This window comes from Fukomys damarensis, unplaced genomic scaffold, assembly GCF_012274545.1.
Source record: "Fukomys damarensis isolate Sample0158 unplaced genomic scaffold, DMR_v1.0_HiC HiC_scaffold_17, whole genome shotgun sequence".
In the NCBI taxonomy this organism is placed as follows: Eukaryota; Metazoa; Chordata; class Mammalia; order Rodentia; family Bathyergidae; genus Fukomys; species Fukomys damarensis.
In genome coordinates, this window is record NW_022900929.1 from 42,257,769 (window position 1) to 42,272,442 (window position 14,674).

A 14,674-nucleotide genomic window follows, 5' to 3' on the forward strand; every position below is an offset into this window, starting at 1 on the left:
CTGTGGCATGTAGCTGAGAGGTGGTGCATCCACAAAGGTGTGAGGAGCACGTAAGCCTTTTGCATTTTTTAAATAATGTATCTACCACTACTTTTGAGCTTTTGTGTAAATTTCCTGATCTAAAAAATAAATTTTAACTTACGGGACCTCCCCAAGTTTCCCATGAAGGCATTTAATTTTTTCATAGTTCAAATAAATAGCAAATGCTATTTTAGCATCTGGTATTCAACCACATGCTTGGCCAAGCACCATCTGCAACAAAAAACTTTTATATTCAGTTCCTCAGCATGCAGATACTCATGTGTTCTCATTTAGAAACTTTGAAACGACTATAGAATCAAAGCTTCTGCTCTCCTCATTTTTAACAACTTTGTCTATGAAAGTGATAAATGTTAAACAGGCTATTTCTTCCAGTGTGATTAACAAAGCATCTAGAAGACAAACTTGATAATTAATGGGAACACCCAGAAATGTGTACAGTTCAAAGAAAACAGCTTTTCAAATCACAAGTTGGAGAAAATGTGTTACAGATATAATAGCTGCAATAATCACAGGAAATAATGGTAATATTTTATCTCTGTGGATCTCAAGGTCTCTTTTGAAGTTCTGCAGTTTTCAAGATGATAGTTAATCATGCTTTGGCTATTTTTAGTGTCACTGAATGGGTCTTCCCTCGAATTCAGCCTGTCCATCTAAATAAACAAGAGAGAACATTGTGAGCAAAATTCATGGCATAGTTTTAGAGAAGGCCGTAGACTTCTGCTCTTTGTCATATTTTTACCCATGTGGAGTTAGGTTTCTGTTAGAAGAATCTGCCCTTGAGACATTTATCAGGTTGTGAACTGCTCAAATGTTTCTAAATTACCTGATGAGGGTCACAGTTAGACTTTCTCTTTGTATAGCTGTCACCAAACTGGTGAATTTGAAAAGCTACTTGACCCATAAACACTTACTAATCTTCAGATCATGAGAGAGCGATGTATAAATCCCCATAAGGTGAGAAATAAGAGCTGAAGCTGGAATAATAATGTAGCCCGGCAGTTGGACTCGCAGGAATCAAGGGTGTTAGGTTAAGTTGACCACCACCTCGGTTTGGTAAGGGTTTATAACCTGCCTTTGAGGGAAGCATTGTTTATAGGATCATTTGGGATTCTGCCAGCTTTTGCTTTGCTTTTTTATGTGGTTTATTTTTTTTTCCTTTTAAATTTTCTAAAAACGTTACTTAAAATGCAAAAGCAAAATAAGGCCTGATGACCAAGTGGAAAGTTAATTCACATTGTTGCTGTGAGACATGAACCAGCCTGCAAGACACATCAGTCTCCTCAAACTCCAGCTTGGAAGCTCAGTGTCCAAGGTAGACTTTACCGCTCTCCTGGAGGTTAGTAAACATCATGGTTCCCTTTTCCAGGTGTCCCTCAGCACCACAGAGGCTGCGCTAGCACTCAACAGGTTTATATGCTCTGCAGTGCTCCCTCTGCTTACGAGATGCGCCCCGCTGTTTGCCGGGACCGAGCACTACACCTCTCTGATTGATTCTACACTGCAGACCATATACAGGCTCTCCAAGGGACGTTCCCTCACCAAAGCGCAGAGGGACACCATAGAGGAATGTTTGCTTGCCATTTGCAAGTAAGTACCCATCTCTGAAAGCCGGGTATGCATCTGTGCCAAGTACGTTTAATGATCGGATCTGAACACTAGTGATACTGTCTGGGGAGGCTGTCCACCATCCACCAACCCCCTCCAAATGCCTCCTCTTCGGATGTGCTTGAGATCTTTTGACTGAAAACCCCTCCTGTGAGACGGCCTGGGGAGCACGACAGGCTGTAGTGCACAAAGGTGAGAGTCCAGGGAAGGAGACTGTTTCAGATGCACTGTTCAGATTATGGAGTAATTGTTCAGTCCCCAAGATAAAACCAGAGGCAGATTTGTTCATTCTCCAAAAAGGGGACTCTTTACCTTCCTCTCAATTTTTTTTTCCCTGTCAGTATAAAACTGCCCTAAAAATAAGGTTTTTAAAAATTATTAAAAAGGGCAATCTCATACAATCTACATTTAAGAAGCTTTATTAAATGAACCCATATCTGCTGTTTTTCCATCTTCTCAAGCCCAAAGGCTTCAGCTGTCTCAGGCAGGAGCTGCACCCCTATGTAGTACTATCTGCCTGTGGGGAGCGGAGGACAGGAAGGGAGATTAGACCCAAACCTCTCTGAGATCCCCTTCCAAAATCAGGTCCTGTGCTCTGTTTCATTCATTTCAAGTTTACTAGGATAACCGATAGAGAATTAATTAATTGGATTATGTTTGATCTTGCAAGAGAGACAAAGCTTGGTAGACACACTGATATACCTCTAGGAATTATAGAGGACTGTTTTCGACTTTGCCATTTCAAAAGAAGATAATGACCCGACTACTTATTTACTGTATTTGGGCCTCTCCATTGCTTCCTACGGGTGGCAGTGGGACACAGGATATACTGAGTTTACCCAGGAAGAAATGCTGCCTGTCAGCCTCAGCTCTGTGATCAGCTGGTCACTGCTTCGGGGAATGGCTGCGGATCATGTTCTGCCTTTCGCTAGATACGAACTCGATGTATTTCTTAGGAACTACACCAACCAGGGAGCCGTGCTTCCCTGCCCGAGCTGTTTCCTGGTCCAAAATTGTGTTGATGGAACAAGTGATCTGACCTGTAAACATTTTCAAAGAAATCAGACTTTGAGGAAATGAGGAGTTTATGTTGAACTTAAATATAGCCCCGATTGCTATAATTTTATGGCACACTTCCACCCAACTGTACTCCAGATACAGCAGACAAGTGGATACTTAACTAGACTTTGTGTTGTTTATTTTTAATAAGTCAGAAATCTGTAGAGTTACAGAATTTTTGCACTTTTTTATTTTATTCAAGTTAGTCGACCTTCGGTGATATCTGCTAACTATCTGAACAGTAACGTGAGGCATTAAGTGATTTTTCATTATAATCGCTAGCTAGAGATCAGCCTACTTGGGATATATTGTGAGGAGCCTCCTCAGCCCAGGGCTCTGGAGCCCAAGGCTGGATCTAGGAAAAGTTGTGAAACAGATGGGGTTCATTTCGCATCTCCATCAACATCTGCCTTCCTTATTACATATGCTTCAAGGGTTTGCCCCTTGGCCTCCCTCCTGAATGCCAGTTATTACCTTGCCCCCATGGTTTCCTGGGCATCTGTGGAGGGAATCCAGGGGCTTAAAAACTAAACTTATATAGGAAATTGTGTGAGTGACAGGTGTGTGAACTTTTCTCTGGAAAGACTCCTTAAATTCCAGGAGGCTTTACAAAGGTGTGAGAACTTTTAAATAAAAGGGAATGGAAGTTGCTTCTCTCTCCTTCATCTCAGAATTTAGTTGCACGAATTACCACACCCATGAACTCTGTAACTGAATCAAGTGTTCTTTAATTAATTATTGTGTTTGCCTTCTAAGTCACTGTTTAGAGAACCAAACCTCCACCCAAAGAGACAACTCCAGAATTTCCTGAAGCAGATTGGAACATGGAGAGCTTTAGAGTTCACATAAAACCCCACGCCAGTAGGTGGCCTCAGATTCCACCAATATGGCTGCTCAGCCCTCTCTGCTCTTGTAGAATTCAGGATAGTTGATCCTTAGAGATGGCCATACAATTAGTTACACGTTCTTTCTGCAATATCTTTTGCATATAATCACAAACTATATTTTGATATGCATAGAGCTTAGAACATTTGCCATATGGTAATTGCATACTTTAGGTATCCCGACTCATTAGCACATCTCCTTCTTTCTGAATTTTAACTACAGTTTTTAAAGTGTTTTATCATCTGTTGTTTAACCAGTGTCTTGTGTCCAGACATTGTTTTGAGTGCTTAGCCCCGTTCCAGAGTTATTGTTGAAAGCTTCTTGCATCCTTCCTTCCTTTGCTCTGTATTACCTATTTTCTTTTGTTCTTTGTCTTAATCCACATTGCAGCCACTTGAGGCCTTCCATGCTACAACAACTCCTACGACGTCTGGTTTTTGATGTTCCACAACTCAACGAATACTGCAAAATGCCTCTGAAGGTAAAACTCACTATTCTCACAGAAATACGGTCCATGACACAGGAAATGTGCTTTGTCTGGCATGATGTTTTCACGGTGTGGGGAGCAAAATACAGGTTAAATGAGTTTCACTCCTTCAAATTGACAGCTAATAAGATGCAATCCACAAAATCAAACTTGTTCTCAAATGTCCAGTTTCAAGAGAATTGTGTTGTATTCATTCAGTGCTTCAGTGTTCTTTAATGGCTTTTCACTGGCTACTAATTTTTTAGCAGAAGTTGGTGAGGGGACTTGGGTTTTGCACCTTCCTGAATTCATTAGGTTCTCAGATTTTCAGTCTCAAAAAGCTTTGAAAGTTCTGTGATTTATTTTTCAAAGGAGATAAAATGTCCCATTTCCGTATTATTTTGTGCTTTTTTTTTACCCCCTTTGTAACAGATCCTTTTTAGTTTCTACATTTCTCTTTATTAAGGAAAAGAGCACAGAACCCTGTTTTTGTTTCCTCATTCCTGGTTGTGTCCTAAGTTATAAATATTTTATCATTGCACGAGGAACATCTGTCCAGGTGGTAGCAGAATGAGCCTACTCAGGCAGACAGTGTTTTTACCTTTCACTCTGGGGCTTTACCATATACATACATCCAGAAGTGTCCTAAAAATCCTGCCTAGTGACTTTACTACAACTTTTTCTTCTCCAGAATAGTTCAAGCAAAGACTTAAGGAAGCATTTTGTTGGAACAACAAAAATTTCAAGAAGTCTTTCATTCAATCCCCTGTGTCCATGCTAGGAAGAAAACAAATTGTGTGACATCAGAGATTCGGTAGTCCTCCAAGGCCTAATTCTCTCTAACCACAACAGTACCACTTTTAATCTCAAAAAATACGTTAGCTGGAAACCATGCTTTGCACAGCTTTATTTTCTGTACAGACCTCTTTTACCAGCTGGACACTGGCTCCTAAGAGGGATTATTGATACCACTCATAAACTCACTTTTACATCTCAAGTCAATAGGACTTTTCTTAGAGAATGTGGAGCCCACCAGCTGGGAACAGAACATTGCCGGTGCATTTCTGCCCTCTACTGGCCATATGTGAAACTGCTATTACAATGGAAGGCTGGAGCGAGGGAGGGAAGGAAGCCTTCAGCAGTTATCAATGTAGAGAAAATCTCCAGACCCACAACTTGGTAGGCATCATACCCTCTCCAAATCCGTGTCCCTCAGGACCTACCATAAACGAAGGGCTCAGAAGAAATTCCAGCTGACTGGCTGGAACAGCACACAATGCCTACTTTCAGAGGATAGCAAATTCTCACTTGCAGCAGAAACAGCTCTTCTCCATTTCCTGGTAACTACAAAAGGCACATCAGGAGACTTGAGAATTAATCGGGCTGATGCAGCTCAAGCTCAAGTTCATTAAGCACGAGAGCAGGTTCTTCTGACTGGGACCAGCTGGGACCGCAAGGGTCACTTTGTAGACCACCCAGCTGTTTCAAATGTTGGTTTCTTTTTCATGATCTCCACATACTGTTTTATTCTCCCCTGCATGTTTTTGATGCCTGTGGATTTCCTCTCTCCTACTCCACTGGTGCAATCCTGTTCTGAACCTCCCAGCTTCTGACAAATCACTATGAGCAGTGCTGGAAGTATTACTGTCTGCCTTCAGGATGGGGGAGTTACGGGCTGGCCGTGGAAGAGGAGTTGCACCTCACAGAGAAGCTCTTCTGGGGAATTTTAAACTCCCTCTCCCACAAGGTAATGACAGTGCACTTCCTGAACAAAAAGGAAGGACCTCAGTGACCCAGGAACATAAAAATAATGATGATTAGCATCTATCAAGTTTTACTGTGTGCTATGTACTTCGCAAGTCTATGCATTAATTCTTCCCCCAACTCTCTAAAACGGAACTACAGCCAATCCTTCTTTTACAGGTGGAGAAAAGTCTTAGAGCAGAATAACTTGCCAGACTCACAGAGCTAGTGCAAGAGAGAGCAATCACCAGAATAAATTGCAACAATATTGCCCGCTTCCAGTCTGGATGACTTACCTCCCTATTCTTTCCTTCTGGACTTGGCATGACTTCTATTAGCCAGTCCTCTCTAAAGTCCTGACACCTGCTCAGATGGTTGGGCGGAAGGACATTCAGGAGACTTGAAGCCATTCTGGAGAGGTGCTTCGCAGATACTCGTTGAAAGAAGAGGTTGAGGGAGAACTCAGAGCCTCTGACCTCCAGGCCTTGAGGGACAGCCTGATAGAAACAGAGCTCTTTATTGTCAGACCTTGCGCTGCTGTCCCATATGCTTAGATTTGCCAGGCCACCGGCTTTAATGATAGAAAATGAAAAGATCTGGTTTCCTTAGAGAAGTCTGGAGGGTCTGTGTAGCTGGTTTGCCCTCACTTAAATTTTCTGTACTTCTGGATTCCTTTGGTCTACTGTAAGCAGATCAGAAGCTTTCTCCGTCCGTGTTATGTGATAGAAATTCATTCCCAGCTAGGTTTAGGAGTGAATGGATGTGATACTGAACAGACTGCCTGAAGTCTACCTAAGACCCAGATCAGCTGCTACAGAGCCATGCCTTCTCTGGCTATAGGTTGGGTCGGTTTCTATAATCATCCATGGCAGACAAGTTTATAGACCTTTATGGTCTAATGAGAACCATACTGCCGGGGGTTTAGCTCAGTAGTTCGGCAGCCTGCCTCTCAAGCGCAAGGACCCAAGTTTGATCCCCGGTACCAAAAAAAAAAAAGAGAGAGAACCATACTGACCCTTAACATATTCTTGACATCAACTATTTGGGAGATGTTGGTTTAAACCTAGAGCACTTCGTAGTCATTTCATTCTCCAAGAATACCTCAGATTCCACCAGAAAGGGGTTATTGATTCCCAGCTTTGGCCAGCCTGGACAAATGCATGTGTTCTGTTTTCATTTTCAGCCAGTCGATGAATGGATCTGCCTGACAGCCACAGGTCTGGTTTCTCTACTAAGGTGGTCTCTGTTTTCCCTTGCAGAAATATGACCCAGATCTGTTCCGAATGGCCTTGCCCTGTCTCAGTGCTATCGCTGGGGCCTTGCCACCAGATTATCTAGATACCAGAATCACAGCCACGTTGGAGAAACAGGTCTCTGTGGATGCAGATGGCAACTTCGACCCCAAACCCATCAACACAATGAAGTGAGTCCAGGATGATCTCTGAGCTGACCCTGTGCTTTTCCCAGTACCCAGTGTTCTTTTATCAAAATATAGTGAGAAATTTCAGCCTCCTTCCCTCCTGCTTACACTGTTCATCATCTCCCTTGACACTACAAGGCACATCAGGCACAAGGTTTAATCCACCCACATCTGATTTTATACCACATTATTTGTATTCTGGGCTTTTTCTTAGAGAGTAGTGTTGGTTTCTTGTAAGAGATGGATGTACCCATAAATCAATTCTGCCCGAGGCATTGACAGAACCACCCTGACAAATCATGCAGTTAATTTATTAATGAGTTTTTTGACAGAATCTTTGTTCTTTGGTAATTAGACCTTTACAGTTCTAGTAACTTTGCGCATCAAAATAATTCCATGACTAACACTCAGCTCTGGAAAGGCCTCAAGTGTGATGGCAGAATAGTTGGGGTCCTTATTTGACAGGTTGGACCTGCTCTTTGCCACTCTAATGAATGCCAGAATCTGGAGTGATCCAGAATTTCTCACTGATGTTCGTTAGACCCTGGAGGTGTGCTTATTTTGGGACAAAATGTTTCTCGGTTTTGGTTTGTGGCAGTTCCTTCTGAGTTACGAGAGTATGTGTCACGGGGGTAATGACTTTATCTCCAGGTACGTTTTAAATAAAGAGCTCCATACTGCTTTAGAAGGAACAGGGAAAGTTAGACTGGTCCTGTAGAAGCTCATACTGTAGCAGGTGTGTGCCTATCTTGAGAGTTCTGATTCCTTAAAGTATACCTGTGACATAGTAAAATTCTTTGAGTAGTGTGAGGAATTGGGGCTGAGACGGGATGACCTAGAAGAAAAGGGCCTTATTACTAGGACACAGGGTCAGTATCAGAACCTAATGAAAGTCTGCCCATAGGGGCCTCAGTGAGGAAACAGTTGGTCTTCAGGCATCCCTAGCAGATGAATCATCATCTTGAAGAGTTTACTGCCCTTGTCTCTCACCCAACTTAAGGTTTAAATTCCAAGGAGAGAGAGTCTGATTTGCCTAGTCACATGCCCGTCCTTGACAATGCATATAACTCCGCACATGAGGGCCAGGAATTTAGGTCAGTGTTTCTGCCGCCTGTCTCGAAAGTGCAAGGACCCAAGTTTGATCCCTGGTACCAAACAAACAAACCCTGCACATGGTACCAGAAGACTGTGCCCTGCAAAGAGAGACTAAGGCTCTGTCACCATCCGAAGGCATACACATTGCTGGGCAAACAGGACTGACAGATGTCTGCTCTACTTCCAAAACTCTAGTAGTAACCAGTCGCTGAATCCTAAAAGGTTTTGTAACATACAGCCCACTAGCTATCCATTTCTGCCATTCCCAGATTAGAGTCCTGGGATGACAGTCCACTTCCTTTGGATGAATGAATCCTCACTTTCTGACTTGCCTTGATCTTGCCATGGAACCAGTTTGGTTCTTTAGAAGCCAGAGTAGCAGGAGCAGCTGGAAGAGGCCACCTGTGGGAAGAGGCTTCTCCAAAGACTGATCAGACACAGGTGTGTGTCTGTGGCAGCACCCCAGCAGTGCCACTCCTGCTCAGCCGAGCCAGGATGTCTGGAGTGGCTTCTGCTTACATTTAGCTAGTGACGACTTCTGACAGCTGATGGATGCTTCCACTCATCTTTTGCCACATCTGACCAAAATCTGGCCACGTTAAGTTGTGATGTTTTTTCCCTCATTTTGCAGTTTTTCCTTGCCTGAAAAATTGGAATACATCGTCACCAAGTATGCTGAGCGTTCACATGATAAATGGGCCTGTGACAAGGTAGGGATTATCATCCAACTGACAATTGTCAGGGGGGAAACACAGCCCAAGAACATTAAGGGGTCCAATTCTGGAAATCTGCCTGATTTGTCTAAGTGACAGACTCGCCGTGCCAAGAGCATTCATTATTTCTGAGCAGCAATTTTCCCAGGTTGGTGAAGGTTGGAGCAATAGGCAGCCGCAGCTGCTGGTTATGCTTCTGTATTTCTCAAGAAACTATCAATTCTGAAAGCGATAACTTCTTTAACATTGTGTTTCCTACAGTTTATGCTCAAGTTTGTGCTTGTGTGTGTTTCACATAAATAATGAGGGTGGGGAGGCTTTAATTTTTTTTTTCTTTGAATATAGCATTGGAACAAGGGAAATGAAAATGAAAGCCTTACCCTTGGATTTTGCTAAGAAGCTAAGTTTTTTAACAGGAAGGACTCATAAAACGTCTTCCTATGGTAGGCACCCCTAGGACTTCCAGACACTCCCATATTAATAAGCCTGTCCATCTGGTGTTTAAAATTCCTCACCACATGAGGTCAGGCTGCTTAATAAGTTTCATTGCTTTGTCAGCCCTTTAATGCTGGCAAGCAAAGTGAGAATTCTGCCAAAGTCATCCAGGATTTCCATGGGCAGCCATTGAAAGATCAGGCCCTTGTTCAGCTGCAGTTTATAGCTTATAAGAGTAGACCTATCTCCCCTAGCAAGGCCAGAAGAAAACCACCTTCCTGCAGGACCCCTGTAGTCAGGGGACACCTTGAGCCACTAGCTTAGCCTCTGTGTAGATCTGAGCTCAGCTGTGTTCCTCATGAATTCCTTTCTGGGGCTGGTGGTAACAACAATCGCTGAACTGTAGAATGGCCTGATACCTTGTGATTCTAGAGCAGAGATTGGCAAAGCTTTTCTTTAAAGGGCCTGATAATAAGCATTGGAGGCTTTGTATTCCAGGCAGTCTCTGTGATAACTACTCATTTCAGATTTGTGTAACACAAAAGTAGCAAGAGACAAAACATAAAACAGGGCTAGTGGTCCCATAAAACTTCAGTAATGAAAAGAGAAGTACTCAGGTGGATTTGGCCCATGGACCAGAGTTTCCTGCCCCTCCCTCTAGCGTCTGGATTTTCTAAGACTCTTACATCTGGCCCCTGGCTAGCCCAGGAATTAAGGAGAAAGCCATCTCTGTGTGCCTGTAGCAGTAGTTAATCCATCACTGAACTGCGTGGAGTTTACATCCTGCATCTCTCTGGAATTTGTGTGCATTCCTCCATCACCATGACTGCAGTCCGAGCTGCCATCTTGTGCAGTGACCTTTGTGAGAACCTCCTGACTGGTCTCCTCACACACAGTTTCTCCAGTCTGTTCTTCAGATCACTACGAAGAGCTATAGCTTCTGTATGCAAATTTGGTCACATGTTTCTCCCGCTCCTCCTACTCAACCCATTCTCCTTATAAAATCCTTTAACAGCTTCTCACCCTTCTTAGCATAATGGCCTTGTAGACACTGCTCAGTCTGACCTCTGGTGCTGTCTCTCACTTCACCCTCTGCCCTCCAGCCACACCCCCCTCTGTGCCCAGCCCCCATGCATGCCCGAGGGCCTCCACTCTAAGGCAGGTTCATTCACTAGCTCACCTCATCCTGCAAACATCAACCCAGGCCTTGATTCCTAAGACGGCACTTTCCCAAATCTCTCAAAGATGGACCCTTTTTAACGCCTTATTCTTCCCTTTCATAGTATTTTACAGCAGATGGTTAGGTGTTTATCCCAGTTGTCAGCTCTTGTGACACCAAACTTTAAGCTTCCCAAGAGCAAGGATATATGTTTGCTCACCACTGCCATGCAGGCACTGATTATCTAATGGAGGAAAGAATATTTTCCTTGCCCTTAAGAACCTCACAGTCTTATGCAAGAAACAAAATAAACCAGCCATGGTGGGGTCGGTGTTCAGCACTATGAATGGCATCAGCACAGGGCCAATCCAACCCTGGGCAGCAGGGACACTTCCTGGAGCTGGCGATATCTACAGCGTGTGCAAACGGAGGAGTAAAAGTTGGCTCCAGGAAATAAGCCCACCAAAGGCCTTCTAGGGTCCCCAGGGGCAGACCTAGAAGGGCAAGAGAGAGTTTGGTGGCTTTAGGAAACCATAGTTTATGGAGTTGAAACATGGAAAAGACATCATCAGTTTTTAAATGGGAAAACAAGAGAGCTTTATTTTTCTTGGAGAAGCAACCCAAGAAATCTGTAAGTCTAGATTAGGACAGCCAAACAAACTCTGCAGGTCACAGAGAACTGGTCATCTTCTTACACAGCCACGCGTACTTTAGAAAGATGGCACCTTGGTATTCATGAAATGGCTGCCAATGATTCCACAGACATCCTCACTGTCTTGTGTTTAAAAACTTTCCTTCCCAGTTTTCTCACTGAGTTCAACCTAATTTTCCTCTGAGGTAGCTAAAAATCATCTGTCAAAGTCTTATATGTAAATGGGTTCATTCAGTCAAGAAATATTGACTGACTGTGTACCACAGTCACCTAGGATACTCAGTGCTTCTCCAAGAGGATTACTGTTTTCTTGAGAGAAACTAGCGGAAAGTAATAAATAAATAAATAAAATGCCCAAGAGCGCATTCAGTCCAACTCCCTATGAGACGCACAATGATGTTAAGACAATATGAACCCAACACAGGCATGCCCAGCGGTGAAATAGTTTTCTGCATGAAAAACACTGTTGGATGTATGATTGAAGTTAGTTTGTTTAAAAGTAATCTTCTGGAAGAAACTATGTCAGTTCCTAGGAGGCAGAAATGAGAGGGGATTAAGATGGTCAAGAACTTCGTAAATGAGGCAAAAATTGAGCTGGGATTGGTGGACAAAAGATAAATGGTGTCAAGGCTCAGTATCCAATGTGTCCATATCCGTTTGTGCTGTTTTTAATTTTTCATTTTATTTGTACATGTTTATAGTTCATGTAGTTTACAATCACCTTGGAGAATGGTTACATGTACATATTATACTACCTCTCTTTTGTTTTAATCCCCTTCCCTCCTCCTCCAGGTCCCTACCCATTTTTCATTCCTGCTGATATTATTTGCCTTAGCTTGTTATGACATATAATGGTTCACATTACTGGGGCTATTAGGTTACTGTACATGGCATGCCTTGACTCTTATTACCCCTTCCCCTCATCCTCACCCCTTGCCCTTATTCCCTTGCACCACTTTTACAAGAGATCCATCTCCTTATACCTTTGTATCCTTGCTTATCATTTTCTCTGTCTGTACTTTGCCTACCTCAAGTGAGAGTTACCATGCAGTATTTAAGCTTCACTCAACATTATGTTTTCCAGGTACATCTATTTTCCTACAAATGAGTCCAGATCATCTTTATAGGCTTAGAGGGCATGTAAAAGTGTTTAGGCTTTCCCATGATGGCAGATGACAGATAGCAGCTGAGTGCCCTGAGCAGGTGATTTGGGGACTATCACCTGAAGCTACTGTAGAAAATGACTAGACGAAGGGAGACTGCTCAGGAAGCCGTGAATGCAATCCTCATGAGAGCTGATGCAGCCAGAGCAGAAGTACTAGCCAGGAAACTGGAGAGGCAGACGCATGAGTAGATCTCAGGGGTGGAGGTGTGAAGAGTACAGAGAAGAAGTGCCAACAAGGACACCCATGTTGCTGGGAACCCAAGGGGAGGAGGCATTGAGAGAAGTAACTGCCAGGTTCTCTTTCAGCCCTTTGGGAAGTGCTGTAGGACATGTGAGAAGAGCTTAAGTAAATCTGAAAATGAGCGGAGAGCTCTGGTCTGGAAATGTTGATTTGATATTGGTTGTTAGTGGTAACTGAAGCTGTGGCCTACATTGGTAACCCAGGAGGTGAGTGTCTCCTGAGAAGGGCTGTATTTTGGAAAATACGCACATTTAACAAATGAGAAGTAGCAGAGACTGAGAAAAAAGCAGGAAGGAGTCTGCGGCCTTGCGAGGTTCTAGAAATCTGGGACTCCTTTCTCTGCACCCACGGTGTCTACATATACTATAGAGACAACACGTACTGTAGAGGCATCTAACTAGTATCTGTTTGGTGACTTTTTAAATTCTTAGACTTCTGTGCCTCTGGGATGCAGGCATTGCTTCAGGTCTGCTCTGCATTGAGTGGACAAAGGTACAAACCCAGCAGCCCACTGTGTCGGGGCAGTAGGTCCAGGCCCCACATGCCTTTCAGCCCTGTCCTGTCTACTCTGAGTGTGACATACTGATCCGAGACATACCATTTTCAGAGTCTTTTGAAACATCTTTAGATTTCAAGTGGGCCTGAAACACAAGCAAGAAAGTAGGAAGGACAGCTCCTAAAACAAGACGGAACAAAGGAGCGGAGGTCAAGATGCAGGAGGCAGAAAGCCTGACAGCATGTAAAGATCCATTAGACATTTTTAAGGGGGAATTTCCAAACTGTCATGATCCATTACTCCACTCATGAAATAGAAGTGGGGATGTGGGGACCAGGGATTTAGCTCAGTGGTGCCACACCTGACACGCAAGCACAAGGTCCTGAGTTCAATCCCCAGTACCAGAAAAAATAAAAATAAAAAAAGAAGCAGGGATTCGGGTCACATACCAGCATTCTTTGAGTGTCAAGGATATTTGAACTGAGAATATCCCTACAGAGTCAGAGTGGATGGAAATATGGAATTTCCCTGGACGAAAACGTGAAGACCCATCCATTGATAAGGCCTTTCAAGACATTAACAGAAAAGGTAAGAAGAGGCAGCCAGCAGCAGCGTGACGTGGCCATGTTGATTCCATGCCTGGGAACTGCATCAGACGCTTAGAGTTCAGGGCAGTCCCTCTCCCGAGGATTCAAGACATAGCTCCTGAGCTTGCCAGTGGGCAGTAGCTGCATTTCCCAAGGATGCAACCTTGTCTGTTCTTTGGCTCTGAGAACTCCTGGTGAAAGTGGCAGCTCTGTTGGACACAGGGCCACAATGCAACTGTAATTCTCCTGGAGCTCATCTGATTGTTGGGGCAAGATAGCGAAACAGAGCAGGGGATTACTGGAGGAAATTTGGATAAGAATGATTTACGGCACATAGGAGAGACAGAGAAAGTCTCCAGGGAAACATGAACAAGTCTGTTGCATTTTTTAAAAAAATAATTGTTAATTACTTTGGTTTATCTCAACTCTGAATTCCTACCTTGCAATCAAAGTTCTTTGTAAGCCTTAGGCCTAGCGTCACATGTAAAAGATGTCCTGTGTGTGGAAATTTGGATAAGAATGATTTACGGCACATAGGAGAGACAGAGAAAGTCTCCAGGGAAACATGAACAAGTCTGTTGCATTTTTTAAAAAAATAATTGTTAATTACTTTGGTTTATCTCAACTCTGAATTCCTACCTTGCAATCAAAGTTCTTTGTAAGCCTTAGGCCTAGCGTCACATGTAAAAGATGTCCTGTGTGTCTTTGCTTGAATATTGGCCTTCTGGAACTGTGCATAGATAAAAAAAAAAAAAAAAAAAAAATCACTAAAAAAATAATTGTTAATTACTTTGGTTTATCTCAACTCTGAATTCCTACCTTGCAATCAAAGTTCTTTGTAAGCCTTAGGCCTAGCGTCACATGTAAAAGATGTCCTGTGTGTCTTTGCTTGAATATTGGCTCTGGAACTG

The 14,674-nt window shown here is 43.2% G+C and overlaps 1 protein-coding gene across 1 annotated transcript in view; it reads left to right on the plus strand.

The window, feature by feature from the left end:
* Ryr3 (ryanodine receptor 3) overlaps positions 1 to 14,674 on the plus strand; it is a 376,321-nt gene that overhangs the window by 258,552 nt on the left and 103,095 nt on the right. The window contains exons 51-56 of the mRNA XM_033765294.1: positions 1,409 to 1,629; positions 3,982 to 4,072; positions 5,664 to 5,804; positions 7,060 to 7,223; positions 8,947 to 9,025; positions 13,675 to 13,764. Of these exons, the coding sequence (XP_033621185.1) occupies positions 1,409 to 1,629; positions 3,982 to 4,072; positions 5,664 to 5,804; positions 7,060 to 7,223; positions 8,947 to 9,025; positions 13,675 to 13,764 (786 nt within the window). The remainder of the gene's footprint in view (positions 1 to 1,408; positions 1,630 to 3,981; positions 4,073 to 5,663; positions 5,805 to 7,059; positions 7,224 to 8,946; positions 9,026 to 13,674; positions 13,765 to 14,674) is intronic.